At 40.0% G+C, this 19770-nt stretch overlaps 1 protein-coding gene across 1 annotated transcript in view; it reads right to left on the bottom strand.

Moving 5' to 3' along the window:
• The window catches only part of LOC122833012 (scavenger receptor cysteine-rich type 1 protein M130-like), a 34509-nt gene extending 17755 nt beyond the window's left edge, over window positions 1–16754 (bottom strand). The window contains exons 1-7 of the mRNA XM_044120306.1: window positions 16717–16754; window positions 9528–9568; window positions 9305–9451; window positions 8149–8457; window positions 7773–8066; window positions 7100–7468; window positions 6851–6936 (exon numbers count right to left, since the gene is read on the bottom strand). Of these exons, the coding sequence (XP_043976241.1) occupies window positions 6851–6936; window positions 7100–7468; window positions 7773–8066; window positions 8149–8457; window positions 9305–9451; window positions 9528–9568; window positions 16717–16754 (1284 nt within the window). The remainder of the gene's footprint in view (window positions 1–6850; window positions 6937–7099; window positions 7469–7772; window positions 8067–8148; window positions 8458–9304; window positions 9452–9527; window positions 9569–16716) is intronic.
• Between the last annotated feature and the right edge of the window lie 3016 nt (window positions 16755–19770).

Raw genomic sequence — 19770 nt, 5'->3', positions numbered from 1 at the left:
GTATTCAAAGCCGCCCTTTTATTTATCCACAATCATTTTTTCTACTTCAGGGCTTCACTATTGCATATCTCTAGGTATCTTTTTGTGCATAATATTTTGTTCCTCTATATTTAACACTTTTATTTCTGCTGATGCTTTTTGTTATTTGCCTAGATTAAAAGGTTCTAAACTTCAGTCTAGAAAATATTATTTTCATTTACTTTCATCAATTTAAGTACATCTACTAAAGTAGCTTTAAATATCAAAATTTCACTAAACTTTGTATTTTAAATCAACAGGCTACATAATTTTTAGATATCAAATGATTAATAATTTGATCAATTACTCAGTACTTAAGCACAGTTTGTTGTTTTTCTTCTAATCTTACACTCTCATTCACACCAACATGTAAAGCAACGCAGACAAAACACAAAACAACTAGTCAGAATTGTAGTCAGTCAAAACTTCATCAGTCACAAATTTTCAGCCTGTCCTCATCATTTTTCTTTACATAAATTGTTTCAGTTTCATATAATCAGTGATGTCTGTAACGCGTTACTGACGTCGGACCACTTTTTTCAGTAACAAGTAATCTAACGCGTTGCTATTTCAAATCCAGTAGTCAGACTACAGTTACTTATCAAAATCACTGTGCGTTACTATCTTCTTTTGTAATTTAATCGTATTTCCTCGACTCGTCTTGTTGAGTGACCGACGTCTCTATGCAACAGAAATGTAAACAATGCAGGGCCTACATTTTGTTGGTGGAAAAACTGGAACTATTTTGAGTTTCTGTCGACAAGTCCGATTATTATAAGCGGCTTTGGGCTTCATTTTTTAAAAGTCACTTGTGTTGGGAAAAGTAACTATTAAGCTAGTTTTTGGAACAAGCTTGTCTTACTCTTCCTCCTGGTCCCGGGTCGTCCCGGCGAGCAGCGCGTAGCGACAAGGAAAACAACAGTGCGTGATGACGTCACAGAATTAGCATGTTTAATACCACACTCAAACAGTGTAGGCATTAACAAGAAAACTACAGAGTACAGAGACATACATTCTTTACCTGAGAGAAAAAAATAGAGAAGAGGAAAGACAAAGAAAAGAAGGCAAAGACATGTCTTTGGAGAGAGCTGATGAAAATAGAGGAGCAGCAATCTGAATCTTTATTACTGCAGTTCGAACTTTTATCATATAGTTGTGTCTTACTTTTAATGTATTCAAATAGGCGTGCCACTGCTTGACCAATCCAGCAGCTACGTGGAACATTCAGAAAACTTAAACCTCCCCTAAGTATACGGCAGAAATCAAAAGTCGTTTACTACTTGTTAAACTTATAAGTTATTTTCACCAAACTTAGTTTCTGCTTTTCTGTTTTCAGCATCTCCAAATGTAGCGCCCCTTTGCCTACTTTACTGGCAAAACATTCAAAAATCATGTAATTAACTAAATATGGGACGCCCTGAGTTCTTATCATTAAAAGGTGATAAAACTGCAGTCGTTATTATCGGATTTGTTATTAGTTCCCTTATAAATGTTTTGTAATATGCCCTTTTTTCCAAGAAGAATCTGTTAATAAAATAATGAATTGAAACAGTAAATGCCTTTCTTCTTTTTACTATGAAAATATAAAGCAAATATCTTACATTTGAAAACAAACCATAAACACAAGCAAAGAAATAAACAAAATATGCAAAATCACCAAAGTCATTAGCAAAACCTAAGCTATGCCGGCTTTATAATAACTAAAATGTCCCACAAAGTTACCCGTTGCAGGCCTGTACGTCGCTCGGGTGCGTTGTGGCCTGAAAACTAAACACTGGCCGCTTCACTCAATGAGCAAACAAAAGAAAATGAATCGATACCTGACTCGTTGCGTTTGGAAACGAAGAGTAGAGCGTTCATGTGCTCACAGCATGGGCCTGTCGCGGCTCCGCACGTGTCTCCTGCATGGACTCCCGCAGCACTGAATCTCCCGGTCCCCACCGTGTAGTCGATCTCGGTCGTCTTTTCCAAACAAAACCTCAACTCCTTCGGCGTCCAAGACGATTCTCGCCTCCTCGGTCACACAGTTCAGCAGTTGTGTAGCTCACCACGTGGTATCCAGCTCACTTCACTGTCTCATAACCTAGCGTGCTCTCGCGTATTTCACGACTGTCCAAGCTGCGACGTCTTGAATAAAACAGAGAAAAAATGTCCCGCAGCACATAACTAAAGTCCACTGCTTTTATAAATGTCCTTGCTGAACACTTAACTGCAGCTGTCTTTCCGTAGCTGGGAAAAGTTTAGGCTTAGCATATGCTAACTGGGAGGAACGATCGTGCAGACTGTCTCCTTCACCCCTCTCTGTCGAACTCTCTCTCTCCCTCCAAGTACACATCCGGGCAAGGATCAGTATCATTAACCAATTAGAAATCAGTAAAATAATTCGCCAATTATTAAATACAGAAATAAAATACAAAAATTGTACACAACAAAAGCATTTAACATAAGAATATTACTAATGTTTAGAAATTGCTTTTAAACCTTTTTTTAAACATTTTAACCTTTTTCTTTTTTTTTACATATTTAACATTCACATGAATTGAAATGAATGAACCCAAAATATAGCACGGGCTACATTTATCTGCTGTGTTGGTTTTCTCGCTGCCGTGCGAAGAGTAAGAAGGCAGAGAGAAGAGAAGAGATGATTTCTGGCTCTGAACATGGCGGATGAGGTCGACAAGGAGAAATCCGATTCAAAGCGGGGCATAGGGCCTTGGATTACACTTGGTGAGTAAATAGATGGACTAATAACTTATCTGGCAGAGCATAACGAATTTCAGAATAAGGGGGAAGAAGGAAAACTGCAAAAAAAGATGAAATGTCTGGTGGAGAAGAAAGGAGGCGACTTGTTAAACAGACAGCCATTGGGAAAATACTTGCTGCAAGGGATAATTGATTCTAAAAAAGGATTGATAGACGCAATGGAAAAGCAGGAAGAGGCAGGAGTTTTCACTAAAAGAGGCTGCATAAAAAAACAGTCAGAAGGCAGAGACAGAACTCAGGCAGAGTGGGAGCCTTTGGCTGGCAGAGTTAGACCTGTTAACATCAGGCATGACTCTGGCTATGGGTGATTTTAGAGCAATAATGAGCAGATCTATGTCTGGAATAGTCATGAAAGATAAGGAGAATGCAGCAGGGACACAAAATGTAAATAATTCAACTGCAGTTCACCAATTCATCACGCCTTTGGCTCGAGCAATAAAACAGCAGTTTCCTCCAGCCACCACAGCTCCTATTACTAAATTTGAGTGGGATTGTAACATGGATCCCAAAGAGTATATAAATAAATCTGCAGAAACCAGGCTCAAGAAAACTAGTTAATCCTAAAATCCACAAACTTCACTAAAATGTTTAGAGAAGCAGTTTTAAAAGGCGTCCCTGAACAGGTTGTGCAATCTATAAAAAACAATCCAGATCTTGCAGGGTGTGAACATGTGAGATTGGAGAGACACCTGCTTCATCAGTTCTTAAAGGCGCAGGGCGAGTTAAAGAAAAAACAGTCTGACACCAAGGATTTAGAGACTCAGTTACTGAAACTCCAACTGCAGGAAGCAAAACAAAAACTAAGTAAAAAAAGAGATAAACAGGACCATGTTATGGTTGCATGGTCCTGCAACCCCCCTCACAAGTTTCACCTACACATGGTGGGGTTTCTAACTACTGGCAAAACACTAATCAAAATGGGGGAGCACCTGCTCCTCTTTACCCTTCTTTATATTCTCAAAACAGGAACATGGAGGAGGGTTGCGTGGGGTTGGCCGTGGACGGAGAGGCATGGAGCGAGGCCGTGGAGCAAAGGGGCGGAGGGCCAAGAGAGCGTGACGTATGTTACATCTGTGGCCGTTTGTGTGTGGACATTGGGCTCAGCAATGTTGGAATATACCAGCTCCTTCTCACAGCCAGGTATGATTCCCCACAATCCCTCTGTGCTTCCCGCAGCGAATGAACCTGGTCAATACTTTCAGTGGGACACTGAGGCCACACAGAGTATCTATTGTTAAGGAAGAGTATTTTAAATTAGCTTAATTTGGAAAGAGCTTGGCTCTCTCTTCCTCTGATCCCAGGTCCTCAGCGGGCGGCGTGTGGCGACAAGGAAACAACAATGCGTGAAGACGTCACAGAATTACAGAGTTTAATCCAATAGCAAACAACGTATGAATTAACAACAAAACTGCAGAACAACAGAGATACAGATTCATTACCTGAGACAGACAAAAGATAGAGAAAGAAAAGGCAAAGACATGTCTTTGGAGAGAGCTGGTGCCAAAAAGGCAAAATAATGGCAGCTATCTGAATTATTATTACTGTGCACAAACTTTTATAGTGGAGGTGTTTCTTTCCTTGTTAATATATTCAATTAAGGCGTACTTCTGTTTGACCAACCAGAAGCTACCTTAGACACTCAGAAAAACTTAGAACTTCTTCTTTTTTACGCCAAAGATCAAAGGCCATTTGCTCCTTGGTAGAACAATGGAGCAAGCAGCTGCATCCTGGTCTTCTGGCTCTAAGGCCATTTGGGCAAATAAAAGCATAAAACAAGACTTCACAGATACCTGTGAAATTCGAAGTGTCTCCCGTTATCTTCTCCTTAACAAAGCTAAATCCAGTAATTTGGTTCAAGGAAAGGTTACCTTCACAAAACCCAGTTCTTTCCCATCTGGAATCAGCATCTCAAAAGATTTAAATCCTTGCCTTGTCACATAAAATCAACAGAACAAAATGAGGTGCAATTCCTTTTTCTAACCTATGAAACATAACATTCAATCCTAAGCATTGTTAACACAATCATTTTCCAAAACCCGCTTTAGCTTAAATCCTGAACATTTTTCTAATACTAAACAAAACATTTTCATTCAAACAATTTACATTTGATTCAGATATTGTCCCAAAATGTTTTATAAAATAAATGTTAGTGGTTTAAACATTCTATATTGTATTTAGTTTTACACCATCCCAGATGTTGGTTCTGGAAAACTTTTGATCTTCTGTGAAATAAACAGGCTTCTCTCCTCCAGGCTCAAATGATACTACCCTCCAGGCGATGCTAATTTTATGGCCTCCTGTCCTCTGATAACACAGCAGGAGCCTCACAGAGAGATCCCTTTTGATCTGCATTTGGTTCCTGTTTTTGAATACTTACCGATTGAATAGTTTAGTTTTAAATCCTTAACACAAACCTGTTCAAAATTAGGAAATTTGTTCAAAATAAGAATGTTCAATATACCTTTTACACATGCCATAAGATTAACTGTCTTAAGCACTAAAAATAATAATTTTTCCTCAACACTACTGACAAACCCCTGATGACCACAGAGACAAGGTGGGTACTGCAGACCTCATGTTGTCCCCTTCCACCACTCCACCACCTTGTGGATGATAAACACAAACCAAACAGTTTGCTGATGTCCTGAAATACCCTAATAAAATGTGCCATTGCTGCCTTCCACTCTGCATTCAGCTTCTCTCATCCACACATTCATATGTTTGTCATATTTTTTTCTAATCATTTCCTTTTTATTTCTTTGTCATTTATGTTTCTTCACATTTCTCATTAAGCTATTTTTGCACCTATTTTAATTGATTTACATTTCTTCATACCTCAGACTCTGAAGTTTACCTCCCGTCGCCCTCGACCTCTCCAACTCGCTGGATCCTGTTTGTTGTTGAAATTATCTTTAACAGACTGAGGAAAAACTATCAAAAACCATAGGGAATTTATAAATTCTTTGTCAATATTTATTTGAAGGCTTTACAGCATTTGGAGTCTCTGTTCACTGAACACAGTCAGGAGAAAGATCCTCGAGAAAAACACAGCTTACTGTTTTATAGGAAAGGTTTCGTTACTTTCACAGTTTAATAATCTAAATAGCTACAAAACAGACTGCAAACATACACATTTTCTTTCATAAAGCATATTAAACATTTAAGGATGTTATAAGAATGCAAAGAAGAAAATATTATACAACTTTCTAATAAAAAGTTCAGAGAAACAGCTTCAGAAAACTTTCCCATGAGCACATGCTTTACACAAGAACCATAAAACTGTTATGAATCGATTCATTCATAATCATAGTAACAATAAAATTTTCCATCCCATCTGCAAGATAAACAGACATGTAGCCTAAATGTTTGTTGCTACATGTACTTGGTCTTCCAGTCACCAGAACCTCATTATTCACACAGAGAGTTTTTATCTCCTTAACAAAGCTGTTGAAATACTAATTATATGCGTCCATGAATTTCAGGCAGTGAAGCTCGTTTACGGCGTTTACACTCTTCATGTTGACTACATAGTTAACTTTATCATGGTAGAAGATCGGAGGCAGCTTGTCCACATTGTCTGATGAATTGGCTACCTGACCTTTGACCCCTAAATATTCTACCATATGTTATCCTTGCAAGGTTGAGTAAGATCAGATTTTGATGAAGTGGGTTTTCTGTTATATTTTGTTTGTTGCATGCTTTGTGTTCCCTTCTTATATAAGTTTTACTTAAGTAGGTTTAGTCCAGATACAAATTTCTGAATGTTGAACTTCCTTCCTGCTGCAGGAGCACAGAGACATTTTATCATAGATACATAGACAGATAGATTTCCAGGAGTCTGAAACATCTCTCTGCTCCTTCCTGTGGATGTTAAATGAAGATCATGTTCTCCTGGTTCCTTCAGACTGCAGTCTCCTCCTCTAAGCTGCCTTCAGCTCTGGATCCTTCATCATGATGGTTGTTTTCTGGTCCAGACTTCTGGTTTCTCCTGGCCTGGAAACAGAGGATGGTTCAGCTTCAATGCAAGAACTTTCCCAACTGAACACATCATGGATGATACATGCAGTACCTTAAAGTAGAGGACCAGGACTGATCCCAGCAAACCCAGCAGGACGACAACCAGTCTGATGATCAAAGCAGTGAGATAGGCTGAAACTGAATGAAACAGATTCAGGATCAGCTTTCATCAGATGAGTCCAGTTAGAAAATAATCATATATACCCTTGTTTTCATGCTGCCTGTAGATCTGATCAGGAACATTGATATCATCAATCCTCCTCTCTGACCTCATGAATGAGGCAAACAGCTGCTGGTTCACCTGAAGCAGAACTTTTCCTGATGGACTCCATGAGTTTACCTGAGACAGTGAGGTTGAGAGGCTGGCTCATAGAGGAGAAGTTATAGGAGAAAACGTAGACGTGGTAAACGCAGCGGTAGGTTCCTTGGTGGGCGTGGCCAGCAGCAGAGAACAGGAAGAGGGCGGAGTGATTAACAGCTGGCAGGGTGTGGTTCTGAGTGTAGTTAGAGGAGCTGAAGATGAGCTGGAAGGAGCCGCCTTCATACTGAGGTCTGATGGAGCACATGATGCTGAAACTTGATCCAATGAGGAGCTCAGACCCCTGCTTTCTGCCTGTGGAGACCCCGTCAGTGGAGGAAGAGAGGAAGATGAGCGGCTCAACCAGCAGACCTGGGAACGCAGAGGAAACACAGAGACAACTGGATTTAATCTGAGGTGGAAAACAAGATGGCATGAATGAGAAAGAGACAGGAGCTCATCACAGACTGGTTGCCATGGTTACTAGCATGTTTATACATGATTACTAGCACCTTTATGATAGATCTATAGTCTGTCAGTAATATTTAAACCAGTTTTAGTTTCTCTCTCCTCAAGGTTTCAGGTTCTTAGTTAAAGGTGACGGTTTCTCTGCAGACATCTGGAACCTGATGGAAGAAACATTTTAAAAGAAATAAATATGAGAGTTCAGAGTTACCTGAGCAGATGAACTCTAGGCTCTGATCATTGTTTTCATCATAAGGTAAACAGTTCGTTAATGCAGATCCTGACTGGAAACAGTCAGACCTGATCTTCCAAACTGGTCTCTTTGAAGTTTCCTTTGAATTTATTGCTGAAACAGCAGAACCACAGTCCAGTTCAGCACAAACTGCAGCAACTGAGCTCATGTTCCAGTTATGATCCCAAACATCCACTGGTCTCCACTCTTCTTGATGTAACATCTCCAGTCTCCCAGCACATCGGCTGGCCTCTCCCACCAACCTGATGGGTGCTTGATGTGAGCAGAGACAGAGAGTTCATTAATGAAGGAAGTGAAGCAGTGAACAGCAGCAGGTCTGCAGATCCTCCTCTACCTGAACAGGTGAGTCCAACAGCTTGACCAGGTGAGCAGCTGTTTCTACCTGAACTCTTCCTGCTGCTGCAGTTCAGCAGAGCAGACTCACTGCCTTCACACAGGAACTCTCTGCTCCCCAATGGAGCCTCTGCTTCTCCATAGAGCGCCCCCTGGAGGACTGAAGGAGACCCACAGCCAATCTCCCTGCAGACCACCTTTGCATCCTGCAGGTCAAAGTCTTTTTCACACACTGAGGACCACGACTGGTTGGTCTTCACCTCCAGTCTGCCTGAGCACCGGTTGGTCCCTTGAACCAGCCTGACTGAGTCTGTGGATGCAGAAAGAAAAAAGGTTTAAAATATTTCAGAACTTTATTTTTCTAGATTCACATGGAAACATCTCTGAGTTTGATAAAAATAAAGGCCAAGAAAACCAAACTAGAAAATCTCAGAGCATCAAAGGTGAAGTGAAACCGACTGTACCTGGAATTTTATCATTCATTTTTATTTCTGCTGAATTTATCATATTTTTGGTACATAAACATGTTAATAAACTCACTAAATGTTGAACTTTAATTTCTGTGAAATTGTTAATATTTCAGTTGATTTAAAAATAAATTTGGCAAAATGACTCAACAGCGCCCCCTAGTTCATCCAGGCCAACAACCATAACAAACAAAAGGTTTTCCTGCTATTTTCACTAAAAACAGGAAATCCACCATTTTGGATCAAAAGTTAATTTTCTGTTAATTTTCAGGTTTTTAAAATGTCTGATTTCCTTGAACTCCTCCTGGGATTTTGATGCATCGACTTCAAAGCAGCAGAGATTAAAAGTTATCAAAATGATGAGTTTTTGTTCATCTATGTGAGCTAAACTGAAAACTTTATCTGGATATTTAAATTACTTTAGTTTCCCTCTCCTCAAGGTTTCAGGTTCTTAGTTAAAGGTGACGGTTTCTCTGCAGACATCTGGAACCTGATGCAAGAAACATTTTAAAAGAAATAAATATGAGAGTTCAGAGTTACCTGAGCAGATGAACTCAAGGCTCTCATCACTGTTTTCATCATGAGGTAAACATTTCTTTAATGCAGATCCTGACTGGAAACAGTCAGACCAGATCTTCCAAACTGGTCTCTCTGAAGCTATCCATGAATTTCTTGCTGAAACAGCAGAACCACAGTCCAGTTCAGCACAAACTGCAGCAGCTGAGTTCATGTTCCAGTAACGATCCCAAGCATCCACTGGTCTCCACTCTTCTTGACGTTTCATCTCCAGTCTCCCAGCACATCGGCTGGCCTCTCCCACCAACCTGATGTCTTGACCTGAGCAGAGACAGAGAGTTCATTAATGAAGGAAGTGAAGCAGTGAACAGCAGCAGGTCTGCAGATCCTCCTCTACCTGAACAGGTGAGTCCAACAGCTTGACCAGGTGAGCAGCTGTTTCTACCTGAACTCTTCCTGCTGCTGCAGTTCAGCAGAGCAGACTCACTGCCTTCACACAGGAACTCTCTGCTCCCCACTGGAGCCTCTGCTTCTCCATAGAGCGCCCCCTGGTGGACTGAAGGAGGCCCACAGCCAATCTCCCTGCAGACCACCTTTGCATCCTGCAGGTCAAAGTCTTTTTCACACACTGAGGACCACGACTGGTTGGTCTTCACCTCCAGTCTGCCTGAGCACCGGTTGGTCCCTTGAACCAGCCTGACTGAGTCTGTGGATGCAGAAACAAAAAGTTTCTTCAACATTTTCACTGAAAGGCTGATGGAGCGACGGTCTGGTTCTCATGCAGCTGCAGGAAAACATCTCCCAACCTTGTGCATGCAACCCAAATAGCTTTATTTGGTGAGAGTTCACTAGCATTTAGAATGAAGACAATACAACCAGCAGATGTTACCTTACAATAATTTGTCCACCATAAACAGAGAAGAGCCGAATGAGGCGACTGTTAATGTTAATTCAATTTGTGGAAGTGTGGCCACCATGGACTGAACTTCCTCCACTGCCATTGTTAAAACTACAGAGACTATGTTTCTAAAATTGTCATGAAATGGTGGTGAAGTGGTGAGGCAGACGCCATAGACCCAGGTAAAGTGGATGAAAAGACAATTTAATAATAATTCCAGCTCCAAACAGTCCACAAAATTCTGGCGGCACGTCTGAGCAGAAACCAGGGTTCACACTGGTAGCAACAGAAATAATGCGTGGCATACAACCAGGCAGACAGAAAGGACGCGACAAATACACAGAGACACAGGTGACACTAAATACACATGAGGTAATCAGGGGACGAGACACACCTGGGAACTAATCAAAGGGCGACAGGACAACACGGAGACTCAGAAACACAGAAAACTCAAAATAAACACACAGAAAAACACGGAACATGACAAAAATAACAGAAAATTAACCATGGTTCAAACTTCTTCTTCTGTTTGCTGATTGGTCCAGTAGAAAATCTACCCGAGTGAATCCAGGTGAAGGGGAAGAAGCCCAGACTGAGCTGGAAGTGAGAATTTTTTAAAGTGGAGTTGGAAGCAGAACAGGAAGACAATGGACAGGATATGAAATAACCTGAACAGACGATCACTACATTGTAGTCCGCATCTGTTCGTAACGACAAGACAGATCCACAGTGGAGCTGTCTGCAAGCTACAGCTACTGATGTAAAGTTCCAGTTCCAGTTCCAATAATTCACTGGTTCCCAGTCTCCCCGATTCTTCTTCTCCAGTCTGCCAACACAGCGACTCCTTCCTGCTACCAGCCTGAGTTCATCAGACAGCGCTGGAAGAAACAACATTTACATGTTGGGTTACAAAAAGCAAAGACAGATTTAGGATGTGTTGACAGGATAACTTCCATCATAAACTTTCAGATGTCATTGATTTCATTGCCTACATTAAAGTGAAGGTCGTGTCTGGTAGAAACAAACCTCCATGGAGAAATGTGTCAACAATTAAATCTGCAAGACAATTTTGCTGTAGGGCCGAATGTAAATGGAGGAAAACTCAACTTTGTTTATTATGAAATCTATTAAGAAAGACTGTGAAGATATTACTCTACACTAAAACATGCAAAGGAAACATTCTTTGCAGAAATTATAAACAGAAACATGAACAATGATTGAGGTTTATTTGCCACAGTTGACAGGCTGACAAACAACCTGACCTGCAATGAATTTGACAAATACGCTGCAGAGAAAATTAAAAATATTAGATTATATAAATATTATCTGGGGCGTGCTGTGGTGGAGCAGGAGGTTAGCACGCCCCACGTTTGGAGGCCTTTGTTCTCGATGTGGAGGTTGCGGGTTCGACTCCGGGTCCCGACAACCTTTGCCGCATGTCTTCCTCTCTCTCCTCGCCCTCTTTCCTGTCTGCCTACTATCACAAAAATACAAACCACTAGCGCCTCAAAAACTCTTCAGAGAAAAAAAATTAATAAAAATAAAAAAATATCAGAGGGTCAACATTCACTGCCACACAGAATCTAATATCCATGTTATGCCCAAAGATAATAACATCCACAACTTTTCTTAAGAAAGTTCTGCCTGTCATTTCATCTGATCTGATTCTAATAGTAAACTCTTCGCTCTCATCAGGTGTTTTCCCCCAGCAGTTTTCAAACCACTGATATAAAAAACAAAAACAATCTGAACAAATAATTACTGCAGAATTACAGGCCGATCTCCAACCTTTCATTCATCAGCTATATTATTGAAAAGCTGTTTCAACAATTAACTCTGCAAAACAACCGAAACACTGAGTTCCTTTAATCTGGACTAAAATCCCAGCTGGTCAGATTTGCTGTTGAAACATAATAAATGAAACACTGAACAACATTTTGATGTGTAACGACGACACTTTGACAAAATGTACTGTTTACTGGTTTACTGTGTGGTGTCTTTAGGACTTTTTATGTTTTTGTGACGTAAAGCTCTTTGAACCGCCTTGGTGCTGAAATGTGCTTTACAAATAAACTGATCGATTGGTTGATTGATTCTAATCTGCAGCAGGCGAGTTCGACATCCTGCCTGAGACACTCCCACGTCAAACGGAGCTCAAACGTTTTCACCAACACAACCAGCGGTACCAGAAGCTGGTCCAATGACCGTGGTGCTACTGGGCTTGGTTGGCCAGCAAACGGGCCTGACCAGAACCTACTAGAGAACCTGTGGAGCCAAGAGGAAGATGAGAGAATTCATGCAGAAGGAGCCATTTTATGTGGCTCCACCTGTTTACTGTGCAGATTCAGCGCTGCTGCAGAGTTTCTGCAGCTTCTCCTTATCAATCAATCAATCAGATTATTTAATAGCACATTTCAGCAACAAGGCAGTTCAAAGTGTTTTACATCATAAAAACACAAAAACCAACAATTCTTGATTTTATTGGCTCCTTAGCAGCAAGTAGACAATATAAACATCACTAACTGTGTAGCAGCAGCTCTATAATCTGAGACTAGAAACAGTTTCCAGTTTTATGTTTGTAAAATTTAACATGTTTATCAGTCGATCATTTTTAATTTGAACTCTGGTGAATATCAGTGTTTTTGTTTGAAAGTGGAGTCCTACCTGAGCTGCAGAGACACAGAAGCAGCATCAGGGCTGTTTGGTCCATGTTTCCTCTGGATGTGGAGTGAAGCTTCGTCTCTTGATGTGATCAGGATGAGGCTCCAGACTCTGAAGACTTCCTACTTTAAGCTTTTTTATCTGCTACTTCCTGAACGTCACAGTTCGGATCTTTGGCTGCTTTCAGAGACAACGCCTCCTTCCTATGATCCGATAATGTAGATGGTTCATACTGGGCCTACTGGGATTCACAGGTTTCACCAGTGTCTGTTGTTCCTGTGTTTAGTTCAGTCTTTGTTCTGCATGTGGCCGGAGTGGATCCAGGTGTGTGATCCACTGAAGGGGAACCTGATGTTGTTGGCAGCAGTAGCTCAGCTTCCCTCCAGGAAGGGATCACAGCTAAACAGAAATGAGCCCAGGTGTAGCTGCTATGAAGAGAAGAAACAGAGAGAGAACATCAACTTCATGTCAGCAATGGACCTTACCAGAGGGGCCGCTTTTCATTGGCTGATGCCCATTCTACGTGGTCACGTGATTGGCCGTCTCTCAAACACGTGCTTCCCGCTAGCTAAGTACAACATAATGGCAGCACTGATACAACTTCTACACCTTGAAGTCTGTCTGCTACAAGCCTAGCGTTAGCTAAACAGATCAATATGCAATGTGTACTGTATCTGACATTCACTAAAGATTTTATTTTAACAGAAAAGGGTTTGGACTAAACTGTTCCTCCTGTTAGCCACTCTAGCACCAAGTACAGCTGGTCAATCAACCATCGCTGTGTTCAGGGAAGCAACGATTAATAAATATCAAGCCTGGAAACTTGATATGGTAACGGACAGGATGTTATGTTTTCAATGTAATATTTCCCAGTCTTGCGGGGCAAAGGCGGTTGCCACGGTAACAGGTGTGCTTAAACTACAAAGAGAGAGTAAAAAGGTAGGAGTGGTTTTGAGTTGATCACCTGTTTGGGTTATTTTACCTTTATTTACTTTTGCTGTGGCTCATTACAGCCGCTGTAGTTTCTAAACGTTGGACTAATTACCTCGTTCCTTTGTGAGTTTACGTCATTTACAAATAGAGCAAATTTATTTCATAAAATTTTAACAAACAAATGGCTTCTACCGCGATAATTATGTGAAATTAAATTAATTATATCCCAACTTCAGAAGATTTGCCTTTTCCTTTATAGAGCTCTTTGGTTCTTCCTATCAGTCTCTAGCTTCTCATATTGAGGTCAAAGTTCAGATCCATTACTGACTGACACCTGCTGACCTCAGGTTTCAATCAATCAATCAAACTTTATTTGTATAGCACATTTCAGCAGCAAGGCATTTCAAAGTGCTTTTCACCAAATCAAACACAAAATACAATGCAACATAGAATCAACAATAAAAACACAACATCAATAAATTTGCAATTGATTACGTTTCGAATAAAACTCTAAACAAGTGGGTTTTTAGTTGAGATTTAAAGGAAGTCAGTGTTTCAGCTGTTTTACAGTTTTCTGGAAGTTTGTTCCAGATTTTTGGTGCATAGATGCTAAATGCCGCTTCTCCTCGTTTGGTTCTGGTTCTGGGGATGCAGAGCAGACCAGAACCAGAAGACCTGAGAGTTCTGGAAGGTTGATACAACAGCAGCAGATCTTTAATGTATTGTGGTGCTAAACCATTCAGTGATTTATAGACTAACAACAGTATTTTAAAGTCTATTCTTTGAGCTACAGGGAGCCAGTGGAGAGACTTTAAAACTGGTGTTATGTGCTCTATCTTCCTGGTTTTAGTGAGAACACGAGCAGCAACCAGCTTGTGACTGAGAAACCAGTAACCTCCTCCCAGTTGAGGACATAAACTTGTTAGTTCCTCTGTCCATTGTAGTAGCAGCTACTAAGTAGCTGATATATTGTAGAAATGATGCACTAATGGAGTCGTGTTTACACAGAAACAACGCACTGCGAGGCTTTGCTAGTGAGACTTGCGGTTATGTGATCAGTTGTGGGCGGAGCTTGGTAAGGTCCTGTTGAGGAAAAATGATTATTTTTAGTGCTTAATACAGTTAATCTTACCCCATGTGTAAAAGGTATATTGAACATCCTTATTTTGAACAAATTTCTTAATGTTGAACAGGTTTGTGGTAAGTATGCACAGTTCAAGAACCAAATGTAGATCAAAAGAGATCTCTCGAGGAAGCTCCTGCTGTGTTATCAGAGGTCAGGAGGCCATAAAATTAGCATCTCCTCGAATGCAGTAACATTTGAGCTGTTTGGTTCACAGAATATCAAAAGTCTTCCAACCAACATCTGGGATGGTCTAAAACTAAATACAACACAGAATGTTGAAACTATTAACATTTAATTTCTAAAACATTTTTCTAAAAGTATTAATAGCAGGTTTTTAACTAAAAGGGTATTATCTAATTTTAGAACTACTAGTTTAGTAAATGAGGAATGTATTTGAAAATTGTACTATCTGTGACAATATCTGAATCAAATGGAAACTGTTTGAATGAAAATGTTCTGTTGATTTTATGTGTTATTTTTTGGTTTAAGGCAAAGATTAAAATCTTTTGAGATGCTGGTTCCAGATTAGCAAAAACGGGGTTTTATGGAGGTAACCTTTCCTTTAAGTTTCTCCTGAGAATTTATGTGAGGAGAGATAACGGGAGACACTCCAAATTTCACAGGTATCTGTGAGATCTTGTTTTATGCTTTGTTTGTTACTACGCAATAGCCAGCCTCGCCCTCTCCTCTCAACTCCTCGGGGCTGACTACTGACCAGTTCTCTGTCTAACAGGTCCGGAAAATCTCTAAGACCTGGGTCTTACCCTGATCAAGATCTATAAGAGATAATCTGTTTAAACTGGTGGCGAAAGAAATTCGTCCAGCTCTCACTACCTTCGTCCAGAAGTTATGGCCTTCTTCAGTTAATAAATAATCAGTTGAGTAGCCCAGACAACTGCATAATTTAAATAACCACTTCTGTTAACGGCAGTATTCTTTCTAAAATGTAACGAGTACTTGTTAACGGCTGAATAATCTTTAGTGACTAGGATTAAAAAAAATCAAGTCCCAAGGCCATTATTTTAAACTCACCAAAGGAAAGTCTGAAGCCCCCACATTACTAGAATCGTGTATACAGGTTTTACTATAAATAGAAGAACTTTGATTCAAATGACTCAATTAATTTCAAGGTCCACAACCTGATTAGAATTTTATATTATATGCATTTATTAAGCAAGCTTTAGCAGGGTAAATGACAGGCATACAGAATTCACTTGAGATTACCATACAAAGAAAATCAATAAAATTTAGATCAATTTAACTATTTCCTAATAACCTCCCTACACTGTCATCTTTCTATCAAATAAGGTTTTGAGGTGCAGCAGACTCCTACCCAGATGGAATTGGATCTCGGCAACAGAGGTCCTTGGTTAGAATCCTTCCACTTGTGACCGTGAAAAATTAATCCTTTTTGGAAATGAAACAAAATGAACTGTCTGTTATATCCAACTGAACAGCTCTTGATCGGAATCTTTATCTTTAAAAAAGTAAATCCTTCCTCGGAATTGAAATAAGGTGAACTGTATGTTATATCCAACCGAACAGCTCTTGATCGATCCTGTGACTTTTGTTCAATTCCCCAAGTCTGTGCGATGTATTTTGAGATCGCTGGGTTGAGTGCAGAGTAGGGAAATCCAATGAGGAACCAAGGCCGTGGGTCGGTGGATCTTCGCCTTGTTAATCCAGAGTGAGGTGAGTCTCGCTTTCCTTGGTTCCATCGGCGTAATCCTCTGCTGGTCTTCTTGCCGCTCTTGTGTTGAGCCTCAGCTCCGGAGACGAAGAACCTCGTGTTCCTTCAGTCTCGTGGCTTTATACCTTTCTTTTCTCTCTCTCCAAGACAAAGAACATCTGCGCACGCAACCCATGGTCCCATCCAGGCCCCAACTCTCCACGTGTCTCTTTTTCCACGTGGGCGGTTGAACTAATGCACTTGTGACACCTGCAACCCGAGATCTGCTCCATTCACACCTCACGCCCTTCCTCTGATCTTTATCAGGCAGCTGCATCCTTCCACCATTTCAAGTTCAGAGTACAAATCACATTTATAACTTATTCTACCTCTCCAATTCATCATCTACCAATTCATTATAATATCCATAATTCATCAGTTGTAACTTAACGTGAGCTTACTACAAGTTTTCTGAAAAGAAACTAGGAATAATCCATAATTCTAATTACTTGACATCAAAGTTACAGTTTTAATACATGAGTAAATGTTTACTATAAGCAAACCAACATCAACAAAAGCGTTGCTCTTTAAATCTTATTCAATTACTCACAATATTTAGATAGTCTTTCTTATCTGCAGGCTGGAAACAGAATATTTATTTTATTAACCTTTAAGTTTACTGTTGAGTATAAATTCCTCTTAAATGATTCATTTTAAAGATAACGTTGTTTATTGTTAACTAAAATCTCCAGCATCTTCTTGACTTAGACTTTTTCTTGACAAATGACATTTCGTTTCTATTTAAAAACTGTAGAATCAGCGGCAAAGCTTTCCTTCGCTGACTTCCTGTTGCTGCTCCCTGTTGCAACTGACAGGGAGTCAGAGCGCACACGCTCTGACTTCTAACCACTTCCTGTCGCTGCAAAGGGTTATTTCTCCTCCTGTGTAAAACCTCAATTCATTACATTTTAACAACCATAGATTATTTGATTTTAGTTCATCATTATAACTTTTCCTTTCTCTTTATCAATAGAGGGACTACATATCAAGTAAATAAGGGAATACACATTTGATAAACAGCATTAATCAACCTACAAAGCTGCAACAATCTCTTCAGGCCTTTTTATGCTCGGTTTTTCTGCAATGAGCCTGGACAGATCTCATACACACATATCAGATTTCTTGACAGCTTTTATTTGCCCAAATGGCCCTAGAGCACAGAAAGCCAGGATGCAGCTGCCCCTGCTCCTTTGAGCAAATGGCCTTTGATCTCTGGCCTAAAAAGATGAAGTTCTAAGTTTTTCTGAGTGTCTAAGGTAACTTCTGGTTGGTCAACCAGAGGTATGCCTTAATTGAATATATTAAAAAGGAAAGACACACCTTCAGCATAAGAGTTTGTGCACAGGAATAATAATTCAGATAGCTGCCAGTATTTTGCCTTTTCGGCATCAGACATGTCTTTGCCTTCTTTTCTCTGTCTTTGCCTTTTCTTTCTCTATCTTTTGTCTGTCTCAGGTAATGAATCTGTATCTCTGTTGTTCTGCAGTTTTGTTGTTCATTCATACGTTGTTTTCTATTGGATTAAACTCTGTAATTCTGTGACGTCATCACACATTGTTGCTTTCCTTGTCGCCGCACACCGCCCGCTGAGAGGACCTGGGATCAGAGGAAGAGAGAGCCAAGCTTTTTTTCCAAATTAAGCTAATTTAAAATACTCTTCCTTAACAGTCCATAACTGGAGACATTCAAGGATGGAGAGCAGTAGGAGAAAGAAGCAGAGGAAGGAGAAGTGGTCAGTTTGTCCTCCAGGAGGATTGATGGAACATCTTCAGATTTTAAATATGAAACATTTAAATAGATTTTTTTCATAAAACATTTTTCTGTCATTTCATTTCAGTTTTAGTCTTTGACCATCAGAGCAGAAAGGCTTCATAAAGGTGTAAACTGGTTGTATTTCTCTTTTGTTATAATTACACAAAATGTCTTTTTGTTGTTTATTTGTATTGTTCCCTACCTGGCTGAAAATCTTTGCCATTGTTTTACTTTAAGTACAGAAGCCTTTACTTTTTGTTTCTTCTTCTGTGGTATTGTCTTTAAAATGTTTGCGTCCCTTAGGCCCCGCCTCTTTTGTCATATTGTCCTGTGGGAGAGGTTTGTACTATTTATTTTTTATTTAAATACATCCAGTTTATTTATAGATTTATTAAGTTAATTTTGTTACGTACTTCTGTTTTGTGTAGGACTTGGAGCGAGCGGCCTACATCACAGTTGTTTTCTTATATGGTTCTCGTCAGAATAAATAGAGAAATCATCTTTTTAAAGACAAACCGTGTCACGGCCTGATCACTTAAAAGCAGCTCAACGCAGAAAGGATCCAGTTACAGAGGCAGAGAGAGAAATCTAAACATTGATCTGGATGTTCAGCCTCTGTGTGCTGCCGTGAGCAAGCTGAGTGATGCTAATCTGGATTGAAGCTTCAGCAACTTTATCAGCTCTGTTGCAACATAACCAGGTTATTCAGGGTAAATCTAAACGTTAGATCATCAGCGGAAAAAGTTGTTTATTTCAAAGAGCTGAGATATTTTAGGCCCATTTAACCCAAAACATATTTTATTTAGAATATTAAACACTACCAGCCCCTTTGTGTTGCTGCAGCAAAATGCATTTTGTTAAAGAAAGAGTATTTAAGTTAGCTTAAATTTGGAAAAAAGCTTGGCTCTCTCTTCCTTATGGTCCCGGGTCCTCTCAGCGAGCGGCGTGTGGCGACAAGGAACAGCAATGCGTGATGACATCACAGAGTTACAGAGTTTACTTCCATAGAAAGCGTATGAATTAACAAGAAAACTGCAGAGCTACAGAGATATATATTCTTTACCTGAGACAAAAAGAAATAGAAAAGAAAAGATAGTGAAAGAGGCAAAGACATGTCTTTGGAGAAAGCTGATGCCAAAAAAGGCAGAATAGGGCAGCTGTCTGAATTATTATTACTATGCACGAACTTTTATACTGAAGGTGTGTCTTTACTTTTTAATGTATTCAATTAAGGCGTACCTCTGGTTGACCAACCAGAAGCTACCTTGGACACTCAGAAAAACTTAGACCGTCCCTTAATTTCACGCCAAGATCAAAGGCCATTTGCTCTTCCTGGTATAAAAAAGGAGCAACCAGCTGCATCCTGGTTTTATGGGCTCTTACGGGCCATCTGGGCAAATAAAATCATAAAATAAGATTTCACAGATACCTGTGAAATTCGGAGTGTCTCCCGTTATCTTCTTAACAAAGGTACATCCAGTAATTTGGTTCAAGGAAAGGCTACCTTCACAAAACCCAGTTCTGCTCTGCTGCATTCAGCA

The sequence above is a fragment of the Gambusia affinis genome, linkage group LG06 (assembly GCF_019740435.1).
Source record: "Gambusia affinis linkage group LG06, SWU_Gaff_1.0, whole genome shotgun sequence".
Lineage (NCBI taxonomy): Eukaryota > Metazoa > Chordata > Actinopteri > Cyprinodontiformes > Poeciliidae > Gambusia > Gambusia affinis.
Note: the sequence above shows the minus strand (reverse complement) of the source record. Positions and strands in the feature narration are given on the sequence as shown.